This window comes from Camelus bactrianus, chromosome 12, assembly GCF_048773025.1.
Source record: "Camelus bactrianus isolate YW-2024 breed Bactrian camel chromosome 12, ASM4877302v1, whole genome shotgun sequence".
Classification (NCBI taxonomy): Eukaryota; Metazoa; Chordata; class Mammalia; order Artiodactyla; family Camelidae; genus Camelus; species Camelus bactrianus.
Window position 1 is genome coordinate 16,863,223 of NC_133550.1, and position 17,247 is coordinate 16,880,469.

General features: G+C 43.8%; 1 protein-coding gene across 3 annotated transcripts in view; it reads right to left on the reverse strand.

Moving 5' to 3' along the window:
• Positions 1–7,093: 7,093 nt before the first annotated feature.
• SPATS2 (spermatogenesis associated serine rich 2) overlaps positions 7,094–17,247 on the reverse strand; it is a 95,549-nt gene continuing 85,395 nt past the window's right edge. For all 3 annotated transcript variants that reach the window (XM_074374913.1, XM_074374914.1, XM_074374915.1), the window contains 4 exons: positions 14,065–14,174; positions 11,735–11,837; positions 10,286–10,500; positions 7,094–9,233 (listed from right to left, as the gene is read on the reverse strand). In XM_074374913.1, coding sequence (XP_074231014.1) covers positions 8,922–9,233; positions 10,286–10,500; positions 11,735–11,837; positions 14,065–14,174 — 740 coding nt within the window. In that variant the 3' untranslated portion in view covers positions 7,094–8,921. The remainder of the gene's footprint in view (positions 9,234–10,285; positions 10,501–11,734; positions 11,838–14,064; positions 14,175–17,247) is intronic.

The following is a 17,247-nucleotide window of genomic DNA, read 5'->3' on the forward strand; positions in this document are numbered from 1 at the left end:
GAGGTGAAGGCCGGTGGTTTGTAGAGGTTGGGGAAGGGAAAGTCTAAAAGGAGATTTGGAAGAGGGAGTTTAAACACAGCTTCTGGGCATCCAAGTCTTTTTTAGCCTCAACTTGACCCTCCGAAAAATGGATCAAGCAATCACTAGGCGATGCCAGGGCAGGCTATAGCTGTCAGGAAATTGGAGAGGGGGTAGTCCTGGAAGTAAGGTTTAGACGCTCTCTGTGTGTGCCCAGCAGGTGGAAAAGAGGTGTGTGAATGAGGGGCACCCCAGATCCTTTGTCTTGCCCTTATATTTCTCTTTTTGTCATCCTTTGCAGCTCCCAGGCTGCGCTAGAGGTTAAGATTGCAAATACAGGGGACGGTAGACATCAGACGCTGGGGGAAACTTCCTAATTTTGTGTTTGTGGGTCCTTGCGAGCAGGTGTGAGAGGACCGAGTCTCCCCTGCCTCAGCCCCTTCAGTCATAGAGAACTAGGTTTTACGCTTAAGGGGGAGCGATGGCTGCAGGGACCTCCCCCCCCAACTCCGGCGAGGGGGTGGGGAGGAGGGGCCAGTGGGCGGTGTGGAGCCCGCCCGAGGCGGCAGTCTCTCTCTGGTCTCCCGCGCTGCGTCGGTCCCCCCCAGCCTCGCGCTGCCAGCGCCGCTCCTCCTCCCTCCCACGATTTGCCAGCGAGCGCGGCTACCGCCCGCGCCCAGAGGAACCGCCGGGGCCAAAAGAGCAATTTGTTTCCGAACGAGTGATGCGGGAGGCTCAGTACTCCCACCCCTCTAGGAGACACGTCCAGAGTCATCAGCATCGGAAAGAAAGGAGTGTCCCCCACTCCACCCACCCCTCATCTCCAACAGGGGCCAAAGCCCCAGGCACCTGTATTAAAATGAGCTAGTGCTTGGGGAGGAAAGGGAGGAAGCGTCCCCCTCTCCCTGTCCTCTGAATCTTGGAATCCTAGTCCCAGGAAGAATGACTCTAAGGATTCTGCAGATTGTGCGCCTTATCCCCCGCCCCCACCCTCTCACTAGTATCCAGGGCCGCGCAGTAACCCCTCACTCAAAGGCTCATTTTTGCCCCTCCAGGCAATGTTCAAGCATAATGCTAAGGAGAGGGTGCACGTTAGGAATGGGCTCACTTTGAGAGACAGGATGAGGCTATAGTTGAAAGCACCGAACTTAAGAACCAGGCTACCTAACTAGGTTTGAATATAGTTCTGCCACTTGCTGTTGTGATTCTCCTTCTGTGACTCAATTTTCTCCTCTGTGAAATGAAGACAATAATAACTACCTCAGAGGGTTGTTAGGAGGATTAAAAGAGTAAAGGATCTAGAACAGTGTGTAACATTTGCATCATGTAAATGTTTATTATCATCTGATTTTGAATTTTATAAGAGCCCTGTAAAATATGCAGGGTAGATGCTACTTGCACTCCATTTCACAAATGAGTACAGAGGCAGAGATAGAGAGACTTGCTCAAGGTAACCAAGTGATAAATGGCTAAGGTTCCAACCCTGACAATCTCCCAACTCTATGTCCAGAGTCCATCTCACTCCAGCATTGCTGTTTCCCACTCTGAGGACCCAGAAACAACCCCAGGTTAGCTGTGTGACACTCATGAAGACTGGTCATCTGGGTTGTATATCGGATCCAGATGGTCCTTGAGTTACCCTCGTAAGCTCAAACGGTTCAGACTTTCAGGCTTCCAGCTCATCAGCCCGGGCTAGTTTTGAACATCAAGCTAGACAAGACACCTTGGGTCAGGGTGGACAGGTGGTAGAGGAATGTGTGCAGTGCCCCAAATATTACAATGCTGACATTTATTGAGCATCAACTTTGTGCCAAAGCACTGTGTAAAGTGCTTTACTTGGATTATCCCATTATTCTTCATCATAACTCTATGAAGTAGTCATTGTTATAATCCCCAATTTACAGGTGAAAACATTGAGGCAGAGAGGTTAAATATCTTGTCTAAGATGCACTGCACCCTCCAGCAGCTTCAGAGACAGTGCCTGTGTCACTGTTTTGGTGTCCTGGTCCGCACTTCCAGAAGAAAATATGCTAACATTTATTGAATGTTATGATCCCTCTTCCTATCTCAGAATGAAACAGCAATGTTTTGGGCTTTAAACCCCTTTCCCTTTTGCTCTTCAAAGAATTTGTGTGAAAGTGTGTATGGGGTAGGAATGCAGCCACTGACCCTTTCCTTTAGTCTGGCCTGACTTAAGATGCCCTTTCCATCTAGATGAGTGTATCCAGGCATGGAATCTCAGCCCTCTCCTCCCTTTCACTTTACCTAGTCCCTCAGGTCTTCTGCCAGACCTGGCTTCTAGGTTCCCTCAGCTTGCAGCGATGAATTGATGAATTCCTTGCTTTCCACCCCGCATGCATGCAAACACACACACACACACACACACACACACACACACACACACACACACACACACAACACAGAAGGGGTCCATGTTCAGGAGACAGTACAGTGGAGGTTGGGAGGAGCTGAAAAGTGAACAGAGGGTCAGGGAGCACTGGTCTCATTACAATCTCCTCTTCTTTTCCTCTTTCCCCAGTTCTTGACTCAGTGGCCACAGTGAGAAGTCACAGGGAGGGGAAGGGTGAGGAGGAGCCCTGTTCAGAGATGATAGCTCAAAGCTATTGTCAACAAGAAGAAACTCAGGAGGCTGCATTTTGAAGCTGCCGTGGGAGGACTGTGGGAGTATTATCTACAAAAGGAACAAGGAGAGAGAAGGGAAGAGCAAAGCAACAAGAAAACTGCTTGAGACACAAAAGATGGAAAAAGCTCCCCCCTCTCCTGAGCGCAGGCGGAGTCAGTTGCTGTGTGCAGTGGGGGAGAACAGGTGGCTGTCGAGGAACAGACTCGAGGGGCCCTGCCCCTCCCCTCTTCTCACTCTCACCACCCTCATTTATGGAGGTCCCCAGGTCTATCTCTCCTTCTCAGGCCATGTTGTGTGGTGGGAAAATCTCAGGCTTTCAAGCCCAACTAGTCTGGGTTTGACTTCTAGCTCCATCGCTGATGGGCTAAATGACCTTGGGCCGGGACGGGGACAGGTGTTGCTCTTAAAGAGGATCAGTTCCTTCACTTGTGAGAATTGTTGAGAGAATAAGATGAGCTTAGTGAGTAGTTATGATTGTTACTGCAAGTCCCCCTGAGCCTTGCCCTGGCCCTGGGTGCTGGGACCACGGAAATGAGCTCAGCACAAAGCCTCACTGAAGGCTTGCCACCTCCACCAAAACAAACACTACGTTTTGGAATAATTTGAGGCCTCCAATATTTGGCCACCCCTCACTGCTGTCATTCTAGGCCATTTCTTTCTTTTTTTTTTTTTTAATTTATTTTTTATTGAGGGGGAAGGTAATTAGGTTTTTAAAAATTAATTTACTTGTTTATTTATATGGAGGTACTGGGGACTGAACCCAGACCTCCTGCATGCTAAGTACATCCTCTACCACTGAGCTATATCCTTCCCCCCCAGTTCTAGGCCATTTCTTCTAGTGGGGGATCCTAGCTAGTGTGAGAAAACCTCAATAAATTTTCAAACAAGGGAATTCTGCATAACCTGTGGTATGTCGCATGGCTAGTTAAGTGGAGGAACAGATCTGGACCAAGAGTTGACTAGATTGACAGCAGTTTGCTACCATGCCAAGCTGCTGAGGGGCCTCGTCTTGTTCCTTTGGTAAACAGCCTATTAAAAGGGGGCCATATGGTCATTTTGACGAATGCCCACTGGGAGCAGCATCATGGACTTCAGCTTGTGGGGAGATGCTGCAGTTGCACGCAGGCCCTGCCTACTGGGACGGCAGTTTACCACAGCCCTGCCTGGAGTCGGCAAGGGGGTGAGTCTGAGAGATCTTCTCAGTCTCTCAACCTGCGTGTTCTAGCAGCACCAGAAAATGGGTTCATCTGAAATATAGTTACAGAGAAAGCCAAACTGGGTTAACTTGAAGAGAGACATAAAAAGGCGACCTGACTTTTCCCTGAGGAATCAGAGTGGGTGGATTTGTTCCTGCTGTTTTGACGGTAGTGAAGGGGCGGGCGGGCTGGAGAACAGTTGTGCTGATGGTGGGTGAGGCTTCCTCACCCAGGCAAATCTTCAGATGGCATTTCCCCTTGGTAAGGAGTTGCAGAGTAGGTAACAAAACTCCCCCAGCACCTGTATGGAAATGACGTTCCCTGGCTCTCTCCTGGGAGACTTGCTCCTGCAGCTGCTGCGCTGGTGACTGTTTGCCCAGGTTGGTGCCATAAGCATCTGGCCTACGCCACCCAGAGAGTGCAGATGGGGGAGGGGGTGTGCTCTCCTGACAGCTGTCAGGACAGACAAGAGGGCACAGAGCTCACCACGCTGGGGGGAGATGCACGCAGAGAAGAAAAGCTACAGAAGGAACAGGATGGCTGAGTTATTGTTTTCTTGGTTAATTAGGTCTGTATGGCTGGAGACAGTGCAGGAGAGCCAGTAAAGCAAAGGAGTCAGGTGAGTGAACATTTAACTTGTCACAGGTTAGCTTGGACACCAGGGTATCGTTCTGCAGCACCTGGCTAGACAAACCCCGAACCCCTCCGTGAGGTAGTTATCCTTGTCTCCACTTAACCATTCAAGAAGAGGTTCAAAGGTGTTATGTTTTTTGCCCAAGGTTAGTTGGTCACGTAGCTGCCAAGTTGTGAAGCCAGAATTAAAATCCAAGTGTATGTCTCAAAAGTCCAGGGTCTTCCTGCTCTCCCACACAGCCTAGCCACAGACACCGCTTCCAGGAGTCTGAGGAAGAGCTATGAGCTTTATTTCCCTCACCCGCAAAGTGGCTGAGGAAAGAGAAGGAAGCATTTATCTTCGCCTCAGAACTCAGCACACTGCGCAGCACACAATAGGTACCTCCATGTTGGAAGGAAAGGCTGCTCAGGTGGCCAAAGCAACCAGAGGTCAAGCTTGACTGCTTGTACAGCAGGTTGTTCCGGCTACCAGCGATATGGTCTGGTACTCTGGACTAGTTAAAATAGTGACAACAGAGCTCCTTGTATCAGTAGGTGACCCGCAACCATGTATCATTTTGGTCACCTGTGTCTTCCATAAAGTGTGCTTCCATATGGATATAATCCTCTCCAGGTGGGACAAGGTGGGATGAATCATGTAGATCAGGCAAGACAGACTCTCGTTTTGTTAGGTCAAATGGCAGAATTTCCAGGGGCAACAAGTTCATTACTCTACTGACCTTCTCCAAAAGGCGAGGTTAGTTCACACACTGATAACCATGTGTCCTGGCTTTTCCAGGCCACCCCCAACCTAAAATATTTTATTCTGTTTGTCCCCACATACATTCATACTCACAAGACTGCACCCCGGTTTGGGATTCTGAAGTATGAGGTCCCTCTGTCTATGAGCCACTGAATGAATGCCTGGTCACTTCTTGGTGTAGTTCTGGTTCAAGCACAGGCCCCTGCCCTTCGGGCTGTGCTTCTCCATTTTACTCTCGGAAGACAGCATGGCTCCCTCATGCAACACTATTACCTTGTATTATGTTATTGGTGTGTGTCAGTTGCCTCCACGAGTTTGTCAGCCCCATAAAGGGCTATGTTTTAGTTATCTTTATCTCTCTTTAGCATCCATCTCAGCAACTGGACAAAGCACTCCCTAACACTGTTGGCAAGAATATAAATCCATGCACCTTTAAGAGTACTTTATCAATAACTATATGATCCAACAATTCCACTCCTAGAAATTTACCCTGAAGATAACACTCTCACAGGTGGAGTCATATATGTATTATGAGATGCTCATTTCAGCAATACTTGTGACAGCAAAAAACTGAAAATCATCAATAGGGACTGGTTAAACTAAGTACGATAAATTTATAGGGATACTATGCAGTCATAGAAAGAAGGTGTATTTATATAAACTGGCACAGAAGGAAGTCTAAGTGGTATATATTCTTCTGATATATGTGTACCAATATAGAGAATCTCCACAAGAAACTTAAGAGTGCTTGCCTCTAGGGGAGGGAATAGATAGTCCAGAGTGGGACGAAGGCTTATTTTTCATCATATATCCTGTGAACCGTTTAGGCTTTTTCTTCTTTTACCATTTACATATATTGATTTTTCTTAAAACCAAACAAAAACTAGTGATAAAAAGTGAGGACAAGTGAAAAAAGCACGCTGTTTAGGAACATGCGTAGTATGGTTCCCATTTATGTAAAAGAAAGAAAAAAATGTATTTGCATGTCTGGATTTAGAAATTTTGTGAAAAGATATACAAGAAACTTACCAGTGATTTCTTCTGGGGAGTGGGACAAGGTAGGAGAGTATTTTTTACTTTTACATCATGTATCCTTTCATACCTTCAAAAAATTAGTCTGTTACTACTTTTTTTTAAAAGTGAATTTAAAAAACTGCCATAAATAAGGGGCCTAGGAAATATTTGGGTGTTCCTAATGAAGCCGTGCTAACTTAGCTTTTCTCTCTCAAGTGGTCTATAACTGACAAAGCTCAACCTGAAGTCTCTAGGCTGGGAAAGGGCACGACGCTGATCTCTAAGAGGAAATGGAAAGAGAAGGAACATGATGATTGGGTGGGATCTCCCTCAACACACAGCGGAACTGCCCAGGGTACAGAGCCTCCCTTCTCTTGGGAAGCAGAGAGCTGTTATGGGGAGCAAGGAATGGGCCCCACAATTCAAACTTAAGATAAAGCTAACTTCTCTTCATGGAAGAAAGTCAAATTGGCAAATTTCAGAGCAGAATATCCACAACATGAGATCCTAAATGAATTATGGTTTAGATATATTGTCTAAAAAAAGAATCACAGAATGTATATAGTATGATCCCTTTTTTATAAAAAACAAAACCAAAATTAAAAGCCCATACATCTATGTGCATGTGAACATATACTCTTTGAAAAAGGTTTATAAGGATATATGCCAAATGATTAACTCATTACCCCTGAGGAACAGAATGGGAAGGTGGAAACTTTAACGTTTTCCTTTTACATTTCTGTATTATTTGATATTTTAAATACAACTTTTATAATTAAAAACAAAATGTAAAAAAAGTTTCATAATTTTCAAACTTTTTATGGTCACAGAAAAAAAATCCTCAAATATTTTTCTACAAAGAGATTTTAATTTCAACTTCAAGGCAGTTTTGACAAATATGTGGCTTCCCATCTGTTTAGATGGTTAAATACAGTCTTGCCTGGATACAGGGACAGACCTCATAATCCTTCAAGGTCACTTCAATCTCTGGATTTCCTATAAAGTACAGGTAAGCAATTAATCAGAAAAGCGGGGATTTTTCCTGATACCAGAAGGCTGATAGTGTTGTTGGATAAATTCCCCCAAATGAGGTGACCAGCCCCTTAGAAAATGGCTTCCTAGTACTCCTTGACTACTGTTCTCTTTACTGAAAGACACACACTCGCTCTCTTTCTCTCTCAGTCTGTGCAACCAACCTGAACCCTGGAAGCTCCGCTTCAGCCAAAGAGCCAGGGGAAGCCCTGAGGCAGCTAAGTTCTGCACCACTGCCACTCACAGTTGGGTTTCAGACTTGGGAGAAAAAAGCTGGGGAAGAAAATGCTCTGCTGTTATTAAATCATAGAGGCTGGGGTGAGTGTTGGGGGGGGGCTGGTACCAGTGCCACCTGCTACATGCTGGAACCCAATTACATTGTGACATCAACTACTCCTGTGAAGGGACGGGCAGTGGAGGTCAGGGGTGGGGACAGAACTTTTGGTTGCCTGGGGGAGCTGTTGGCAGCTGTAGTTTTTCTGAACTGGTAGGCTCTCTGGAAAGTCACCATTCCCTCTCCTACAGACCTGTTCCCGTGAGGAACAGCTGCATCTGCTCACCCTGGCTTTCACATTTAATTCGGTTCTGAAGCTAAGTGGGGGACAAGTGACTGAGGAATTGGACACCCTCAGTGAAGCCCCCGAACAAGCTGCAGAAGTGACTTCTACCCCATGAGGCCCAAAGAAAAACAGGTAATGAAATGAAGTCACTTCCTGCTGTGAAACAAACGTGGGAACATTTATGCAATTGTTTTTATTTATTCAACTCTAAAGATTGACTGCGGCAATTTTTTGATGGGTAACACCTTAGATTAACACTAATTATATTGCTGTAAATTTGGTTCAGGATCAGAACAGGAAATCAGGAAAGAGAGAACAATAGCAACAAAAATCTTCAAACATTGAAACAAAGAAATACTTTTTTTCCTTTAGTTAAATGCTACTTTCCCATAGACTTCCCTAGACTGGGTTGCAGTCTAAGGTAATAGGAAACAAGGCTTTGGGCATTTGGAAGAAACTGCAGGTTAAGCTATGGTGCTAAGCAAGAGACTGAACCCTGATCTGAGCGTCAATCTCAGGCACGTTCTGCGAGCAGAGGCAGATTCTCAAATGTTTCCTAGTGTTCTTTACTTTTCACTAATTAAATTTCCTCTTCTCTGGCTAATTCAGTGCAGTTCACCATCCCCTCACTGGTCACACTCTGTTCACAGGGAATCTGACAGGCCCATGTGGTTTCTGCTTAGCCTGGAAAGGCAGCAGGACCAGTTCTGATCCATCTCCCCCCAGAAGCCTGAACAGTAGGGGCTGCCGAGGAAGGCCTCTTCAGGCACCTGAAAGGCCGGGAGCACTGGGAAGAACACTGCTTACACTTGGGAAACTTGGCAACAGTCGCCTGTGACTCCTGGTGGAAATGACTAGTCAGAATCAATCCATATCACTGGAAAAGGTGAAGGGAAAACACAGTTTCCCCTCCAAAAATGGTAAAGAGGAAACGAGGAAAGAAGAAATCAAAGTATTTAGAATGGCATAAAAAGTGATATGCGTAAACTTCTTTTCGTTATTAAGTCTAACTATAAGTTTCCTAAAGTCCAGTTACCAAGTTGAACTGTGTGGGACAGAAGAGAGGTCAAGTGCAATTTCCCTCAAGAGTTCCCGGCTTCAGGCTGAGAGGTCCTGGGTTTGCGCTGGGGGAGCCCCCTTTTGAATGAGGGCTTGGGTGGGCTGGGCTCCATGCTGGCTCCAGTTCCACTGGTCCCTGCAGGATGAGCCTGGCCCTGTTCACTAGTGTTTCCTGGTGCCTGGGATGGAGCGCTCTGGTACCTGGAACCAGATGAATACCATGAGCTGTTTCTGTAACGACCCACACTGTCATGTTGCCCTTGGTTCATGGGGTCACTGGACTTTTGGCCTTGTGGCCTGTAGCTTTGTCCTCCTCGTCTGTTTCCCGGCAATACCTAAGGACAAAAGAACACAACGTTCAGAGCACTGTGGCATTATGGCCCCGCTTTGTTCTAGTTCAGTTTATAGAATTCTGAAAGCCTCATAGTAGTATCTCATGCTTGGGACTCGGTTCTCTCTCAAGACTCAGAATTTGCTCAGCCAATCCAACCTAGACACTATATCAGAACTAATAAATCTTCCACGATTTTTACCCCCACCTTTCACCCCTAGGCTCTTATCCACTGAAGAGGAGTTCACTTTTCGTTAGCTGGGCAGAAGAAGAAAGCTAACTCTGGGTTATTATAAGCCCCCAGCTGGGAAGTATCTTATCACATGTCTGACTTTTACAGATCATAAGCCATTTGTAAAAATAATGGACATTTGGAATAATACGATAAATGTCATTATGCTCTACTCTGCTATACATCATGAAGCGTAGATTGAGTCATGCTGCTGTGACATTTAACACATCTTTCACTTTACAACCCAGAAAGCTTATGACATAGGATTTTATTTTTGTCCTCTAATTCCAATGTAACACCAGTTCTGAAGAATTACTGACAGCACTGCCTTGGATTACTCTTGTGTATCTCCTTCACACCAGGGAAAAGAAACTATGGATTATGCTTCAACTTTCCTGTGTTTGCTGCCCACCCTAGCAAGTTCACGCTCTCTCGCTCTCCCTGATACGTTCTCCGTTGTGCTTCTAGGGAGCAGCTGCTGCAGATGCATTCTGGTGAGCCTGCCACTGTGGTGCTTGTCTACCTCGAGATGGGTGCACGACTCCCAATGTGACCAATTACCAGGCAATCCTACCTACAACAGCTGGGATCACTGCCAACACCAGGAAGTCAGCGGTCTTGGCAACAAGAAATCTACACTGGCTGGTGGTTTGGAACATACGTACCAAATGCTTTCTCTGGAACTAACTGAAGCAGGAGGGATTCAAAATAGGTACGGAATGGGCATAAAGAGAGGAAGGTAATGTACTGAACTGTCAGCATTTAAACTGTGACAACCTGGTAGCTTTTCTTCCTTAAGTTGCTCAGTGTGGAAGCTCGGTTACCTCTCGATGAGGCTGGTAGGTCCGGCCACTGGAGTTTGCTGTGGCTGCAGGAGCCTCTCTTGGTGCCGGGTTTTTCTTGTTAGCACTTGTAAGGCTGGGAGCAGAGGCACAAGTGGAAGAGGAAGCAGCAGAGGCATCACATGGGCTACTCAAAGACACTGATGTAACTGAGCTACATCGAGATCTGGTTGAATAGCTGTTCTTTGGATGTGACACTGAGAGAGAAATATGAGAAATATGCTGTCATATGACAGAAAAGCATGTTGGGTAACACTTTCCCTATTTCTCCATTTCACAATGAGCAACTTAAAGAACTGTCTACCTGAGTGATCATAAAGATAAGTTTATAAATGCGTAAGGAAGGAAAATCTGCCTTATGCCCTCTTCCTCCACTCCTGCCAAATCCTCACTGCTTGGTAAAGGAACTCTGAGACAGGAGAACCTTATACAATTGCAGCGGCCCATCCCCCCACCAACTGATGACTTCTGGGCGTTTCCTACCACCTAAACTCCTGGCGGTGGCTCTAGCCGCTGACTAAGCCTAGGAACAATAGTATGGGCCATATGTTTGATTTCCTATGCAAGAACACTCCAAAGTACAGACTTCGCAAAGAAAGAAAAAGTTAAAGAAAAAGCTAAATCCTTTTAAAAAGATTCGAATGATTCAAGATGAGTTAAATATGAACAGAACTAGTCTTTACAACAAACATGTATTTTCCCAAAGTTCCTACTGCAAAAATAACCCCAAATTCAAAATACCAAGTGAGCTGAAAAATATTAATATTTTCAGTTCAAATTTTGCCAGAATTCAATGGTTTAAAACTACTCCCTAGATTTTTTTTCTTGGCTTTAAGCTTGGACTCATGTTGAGTTCACAATCCCTGCCCTAAGTCCATTATTTCACTTTCACACTGAGCCAGAGAGAACAGAGGAGCTGAGCTCAGGGTTTGGATCTGACTGATGGGTCACTACAAGCTCTCACCTCAGAGGCACACCTCCTCCCACTGCCACACACACATCCTTTGTAACTATTAAGTACCTATTCTGTGTCAGGCAAAGCAAGCATTGTTATCTCCATTTTGCAGAGGAATAAACTGAGGGGCCAAGAGGTTAGGGTAGAGACAAGGATTCAAACTTGGTCTGACTCCAGGGCCACATGCTCTTTATGCTATATGCCGAACATGCCTCAACTCAGCAGAAAATGATGAAACAGTATGACTGCAAATTAAGGGAGCTGGAAAATACCCATCCTTGTGAGATCAAAGCATCTGCATCCATTGACTTGTTAAGTATCTCAGTTTTCTTTTCATAAAAACAAACCAACAAACCCAAACACAAGCAGCACTGAGAAGAATCAGTGGAGAAATCAACTGGCACTTGGGTCTCTAATGACTAGAGGGTGGTCTTCTCATCACCATCCCTGGAGCCCTGAATCCCTCATCATCTCACCTTGTCCGAACGAATCAATGTTGTTCTTGAGGGTCTCTACATCACAGGTGAACCGGGCTACTCGTCCCAGATCCTCGTCATATTTACGTTCACTAACAAAGTGCTGGAGAAAAGACAAAGAAAAGACTCCAAGTGAGACAAACAGTATCCATGGAATCTCCAGTTTGCTATAAACAGATGAAACAGTTACTTTCAACTGTCATATTTTTGTTTCTCTGAAGTTCACTAAATGGCCATGATATTACCAATGCTGTGCAACTGACAAAATTCAATCATTTTCTTTAAGAGCCCAAAGATAAGTCTATTTGGGAACTTTATTAAACGCTACATGGTGGTCGTTAGGTATAATCAGAAGCTATGGAGGATGGAGAAGGAATTCATGGTGGAGAGCCATCTTTCTTCCCCCTGTTGGCTACTCTCAACATTGTTCCATCTTACACAAAGGCAGAGGCAGCAAAAATGCTCATAAGTTACAATGATTCCATTTAAATAGATGGTTTGGTGTTCTTTAATAGGAACTTCCTTAGGAAACCCACTTCATCTCTTTATAAAGTAGGATTTGTTAGTTCTTGAAATAGGAACAATTTCTTGAGATGGAAAATCATTCATGCGAAAAGTCAACTTTGCAAATGAGAAGAGCATGCTGCAAGTAATTTAATCCTTTTAAGCAGACTGAGCTGAGAAGGATCCAACCCCTTGGGTCAAAACTAACTATTCTGTAGAAATAGTGAGACTAGAAACGTGTCAGGAATAAAGTGCTTTTGGGGGTCTATTTCAATAAACAATTTCCAAGGTCGCCTAGAATCATTTTTTTTTCAGATGAAAAGGAGAGAGAAAAAGAAAAGCTAAAGGCCTGGATATAATTTAAAAGAACTGAACTCCTCAGATCAGTCCTCTAACTAGGGGTGGCCTAATTCCACTTTGGATTTTCAAAAGGTAGAATCAAATACATCAAATCCTTGCGATGCATCTAGAGGCAGTAAATGGGAGAGGAGAAATAAAAATTACCTCTGGGCCTTGAAGCCTTAAAGCTTCAGGGTACACTGTGGCTTAGGAAAGCACATGAACGTCTGTAACAAAGCCTTCAGACATGTAAGATCAGTCTGAGATTAATTCTGAAACAAATTCTAGGGTTTGCTGAGCCAAAGACATAACAGCAATGACGGAAATAAAATGATCTGGAAATAAGACATTTAAATTGCACAGCACCCACTTCGGTACACTGAAGACGTGGAGAGAAACAGATCCTTAGTCAGCCTGCAGAAATATTTCTAGCAGCTTTTCAACCACGTGGGAAGGGGAACAGATGAGGCCTGTGAGAGCCAGAATTCTTATCTAATTCCAAAGGGGTTTCCGGCTTCTCCCTGATAGTTGAATGAGGATGACTGGCATCAATGCGAGGAAGACTTTCTATAAAGTTTAGTAATGTAGTCTTAGTTAATCAGAAAATGGTAATTTAAAATTTGCATTGTATATTTCACTAGTTCTCCTCAATAGAGTCTAAGGGCAAAGAGCAAGGGAATAATAACAAGGACATGTGGAAGGTCTTAGATGATCTTCCAACTATGTTTTTATTTTACAAAGGCTCTTATACAGCCTCCCCATTCGTCTTAAAAATGGCAATAAGTCTCACACATTCAGAAAGAGCACAGTAAGGGCTCTGGAGTAGAGAAGGCCAACTCCCGTGGTTCACAGAGCTCACGATTTAGAAACAAGGTTGACGTGTGCTGGGATTGGCAAAGGGAGATGGAAGGAACAGGACGTGTCTGTGGAAAGGAGAGCTGACGTGGCTGGAGTACAGAGAACGAGTCGGGTGGTGAGAAAAGGACGGCAGCAGGGCCAGGCCATGTGGAGACCTACAGGCCATCAAGGACTATAGTCTATCCGATGGCACTGGGACATTTGAAGCAGGTTACCGCAGCGTGAGGAACAGATCTGAAGGGGTGGCGAGAGTGGGGCAGTGGCCAGGTGAAGGGGTAGCATCAGTTAGGAGGATATTACGGAAGTCCAAACAAGAGTTCACAGTAGCTTGATAACGGTTGTGGTGAGTGAGAGAGAAAAGCTCAGACCTGAGATTTCGCAGAAGGTCAAATGGACAGGGTCTCCTGATAGATTTAATTGTGGGAAAAGGAGAAATTTCCTAAGGTTTCCAGCTTGGACACTGGATAGATGACAGTACCACCTACAGAAAAAGGGGACCTGGAAAAGGGCCAGGTTTGGGAAGAAAAGATCATGAGTTCAGTACATTAGAGATGGCCATGAATTACGGAGATTTGCTACTTTAGTCCCCAAGGGTAAGAAGAAAGGCAGAGAAGAGAAGGAAGTTTTACCTTGATATCTGCTCTGAGCTCAACCAACTGCTCCTCTGACATTCGAACAGCCACGTCAGTCATCTTCTTTAGAAGTTCGGCTTTCTTTTGACGGCTGAGCAAAATTTCCACTGCAGAGAAAAAGGGAGTATGACTCTCAGACTCTGCTAAATAGGACAAAGAACTGGAAATACAGGACTTGCAGTACGTATCTGGGCAGCCAAAGGCTTCGCTGCCCACCCATCCAGAAAATGAAAATACCAAAGGTCCAGCTTCCACTTTCCTGAGGAACTCTGAAGGCAGTTAAGTGCTAAACGCTTTTTATGAATCATAAAGACTTGTAAGTCACTTGCCATTTCTCCTTCTCCTCTTCCCAGTTAAAAAAAAAAATTTTTTTAATCAAGAAGCATTGAAATTAAAACAAAAAATGCTTATGGTGAAAAATTAATCTAAAATAAATGGGTATAAAATGAAAAGTAAAACTGTCTCTCTTACATCCGATTTTGTGGTCCCTTTCCCAGAGGAAACCACTGCTAACAATTTCTTAAGTATACTTCCAAATACATTCTCTGCATGTACAACATCTCTCTCTCTCTCTTCCCTTGTCACAAATGGGAGTACAGCACATACACGGTCCTTCCTTCACCTTAGCTATTTTCACTTAATATATCTTGAAGTTCATTCCTTACTAACACATTAGGTTCCCCTCAGTCTGTTTAATAGCCATCAAGTATTCTACTATATGGATATAACACAATTATTTACCAAGTTCCCTAATGATGGGTATTTAGACTTTTTACAGCCTTTTAGAAGCATCTTCTTTGGCATGCGCCCAGATGTGTAACTTAGATAAGTCCATGGAGGATTACAGACAATAAAGAAATCTCAGAGTAGAGAGCCAGGGGCTACAGAGGACAATGGGCAAAAGAAATTCTCATAGAAAGCAGAACTAGGGCAGATGAAGCAAGGAAATTTCTCCACCACTGAAGCAGGGACTCGACTACTGCTGTCCAGTAAGATTTGATTATTGCTTTTCCAAGTGGGAATTTTTACTGTAATTATCCTCTTCTTTCTCTACATAATACTGGAGGAAGGTATCTAACTTTTCTTTTAGTTGATGGAATCCCAGACCACAACGTGTCATATCCAGACCTGCTGGAAGATCTGAAATTACCCAGAAGTCCTGGATTTTCAGCTGAATATATGAACTAGAGACCATGGAGGTGCTGCCATTGGGGAGGTGTGTTTTCATTTCAGAAAAAAGAAGCATCTTGGGCAGCTGAAGGGTGGACTGTAGCAAAGACTGTTCATGACTGAATAGCCATTCTCCTCTATCAGAAGTCTAATGTTGTTGCGTACCAACTTGCTTAAGTAAAAATCTACATTTCCTAGCTTTGCTACAGATGAGAGTCATTTAATATAGTTTGGCAGATCTAAGCAGAACTCACAGGGTGAGGCTTATAGGAAAGCTCTCTAAAGGAGTCTTAGGTAGCGTGCAACATTTTGCCCCTCCTTGACTGGAGTCATAGGAGGTATCTTTTGACCATAAGCACACTGTAGGGATAGCTGTGGCTGGGGAGAAGGATAGAGAAGCCTGGGTCCCTCATGTCATGTTGGAGATGCCCTGCAGCCCTGGATTGCTTACCTGTGGACCTTTCATTTCCTGAGAGAAAAGCAAACTCACATTTACTTAGGCTATTCTGTAGTATGCAGTCAAACTCAATTCCTAATTGTTATACATAGAATCCTATAACATACCAAGAAATTAACCAAATTTGTTAGAAAAAACCCAGAATTTTCAAAGAGCTGTATCAGGTATTACAAAGAGCTGAATGTCTTTAGCAAGTTTACTTAATTCAATTGCCACACACATGCCACCATGGGCTGCCTACACCAGTGTCAGGTTAATCAATAAGGTCACACTTTCCCAATAAGCTAGGAACAGACACAAAGTTTCTCAACACAAAGGCCCAACAGCTACAAATGATCTGTTGTTCTGTCTCCCAGGATAAAACCTACTTGCCATTTGTATCAAATTCACTCTTCCTCAGCTCCAGCATTCTAGGACTCTAAGACAAAATTACAGATCTCAAGATGGAAAAAACATATCAAGTAAAGATTTCTATATGTATCAGATAACTGAGAGGATCTAATTTTGGACAAGTCACATTTCCCCCAAAGGAACTAGTTTGATTAATTGATTAATTAATTAATTAAAAACCCAACTCCTCCATAAGGCTGATGTTAAGATCATATATGAATGAATGTGAATAAAGTCTGAACTGTGAATATATAATTAATAAAACTACAATGTGTAAAAAAGAAAAATACCTTCTTGATATCATCGGTAAATGAGTAATTTCATTATTGTCATTGAAAACTTGGATTTTTATCATGGGAGAAAGGAGATACAGATATAAAATTGATGAATTTTATCTGAAGTTGATAATATAAGATTGGCCATGAACTGATAACTGGTTGAGGCTAGGTGACGGGGGCTAATTATATTAGCCTCTATTTGAAGTATGTTCAAAATTTTCTATAAACGATGTATTTTAAAAAACACCTTCTTCTCAACAGTAAGGACAATGCCTTCTTACCAGTTGTATTTTCTCTGAAACTTCACCTTCAAAAAGAGAACACACAGGCACAAGACTGGACTGAAACTGTCACATTTAGAAATTACAGGATATACCACTCCATTTTAATGAAATCTCACGTCTGAAAAACTGTGGATCACTTTCTACCATGTATTCAGCATTTCATGTTAAATGGATAGAAACTGATCTCAGCTCAGTGCTTCAAAGCTGCCTCCTCTGGCCCATGACCATAGACACAAATGATTTAACTGTAAGTCATCATCTCAGCCTATTTCCATTCTTACCAGTTTGAAAGCAGGCTAAAAGGAACAACCTTCCTAATTACAAATCTGGCATTCAATGCATGAAGATAAACTGCTGTTGAAAAGCCCCAAATCAATGTCATTGTACAAGGTGCAGTTGACGTTCCCTTCTTTTCATATAGCTGTCTATCTTTAACCTAACCCGTAAAAGAAATTACAAAAAAAACAGATACCTGGTTCTTTAGTATAAAACCACACAAATTATCCAAGTTAGACTCTATTCTTCCATAATCTATTTTAGTAAGTTTTCGAAGAACCCCAGTCATGGTATCCTGAACCCTCAATTAATCGACTTTTTTCCT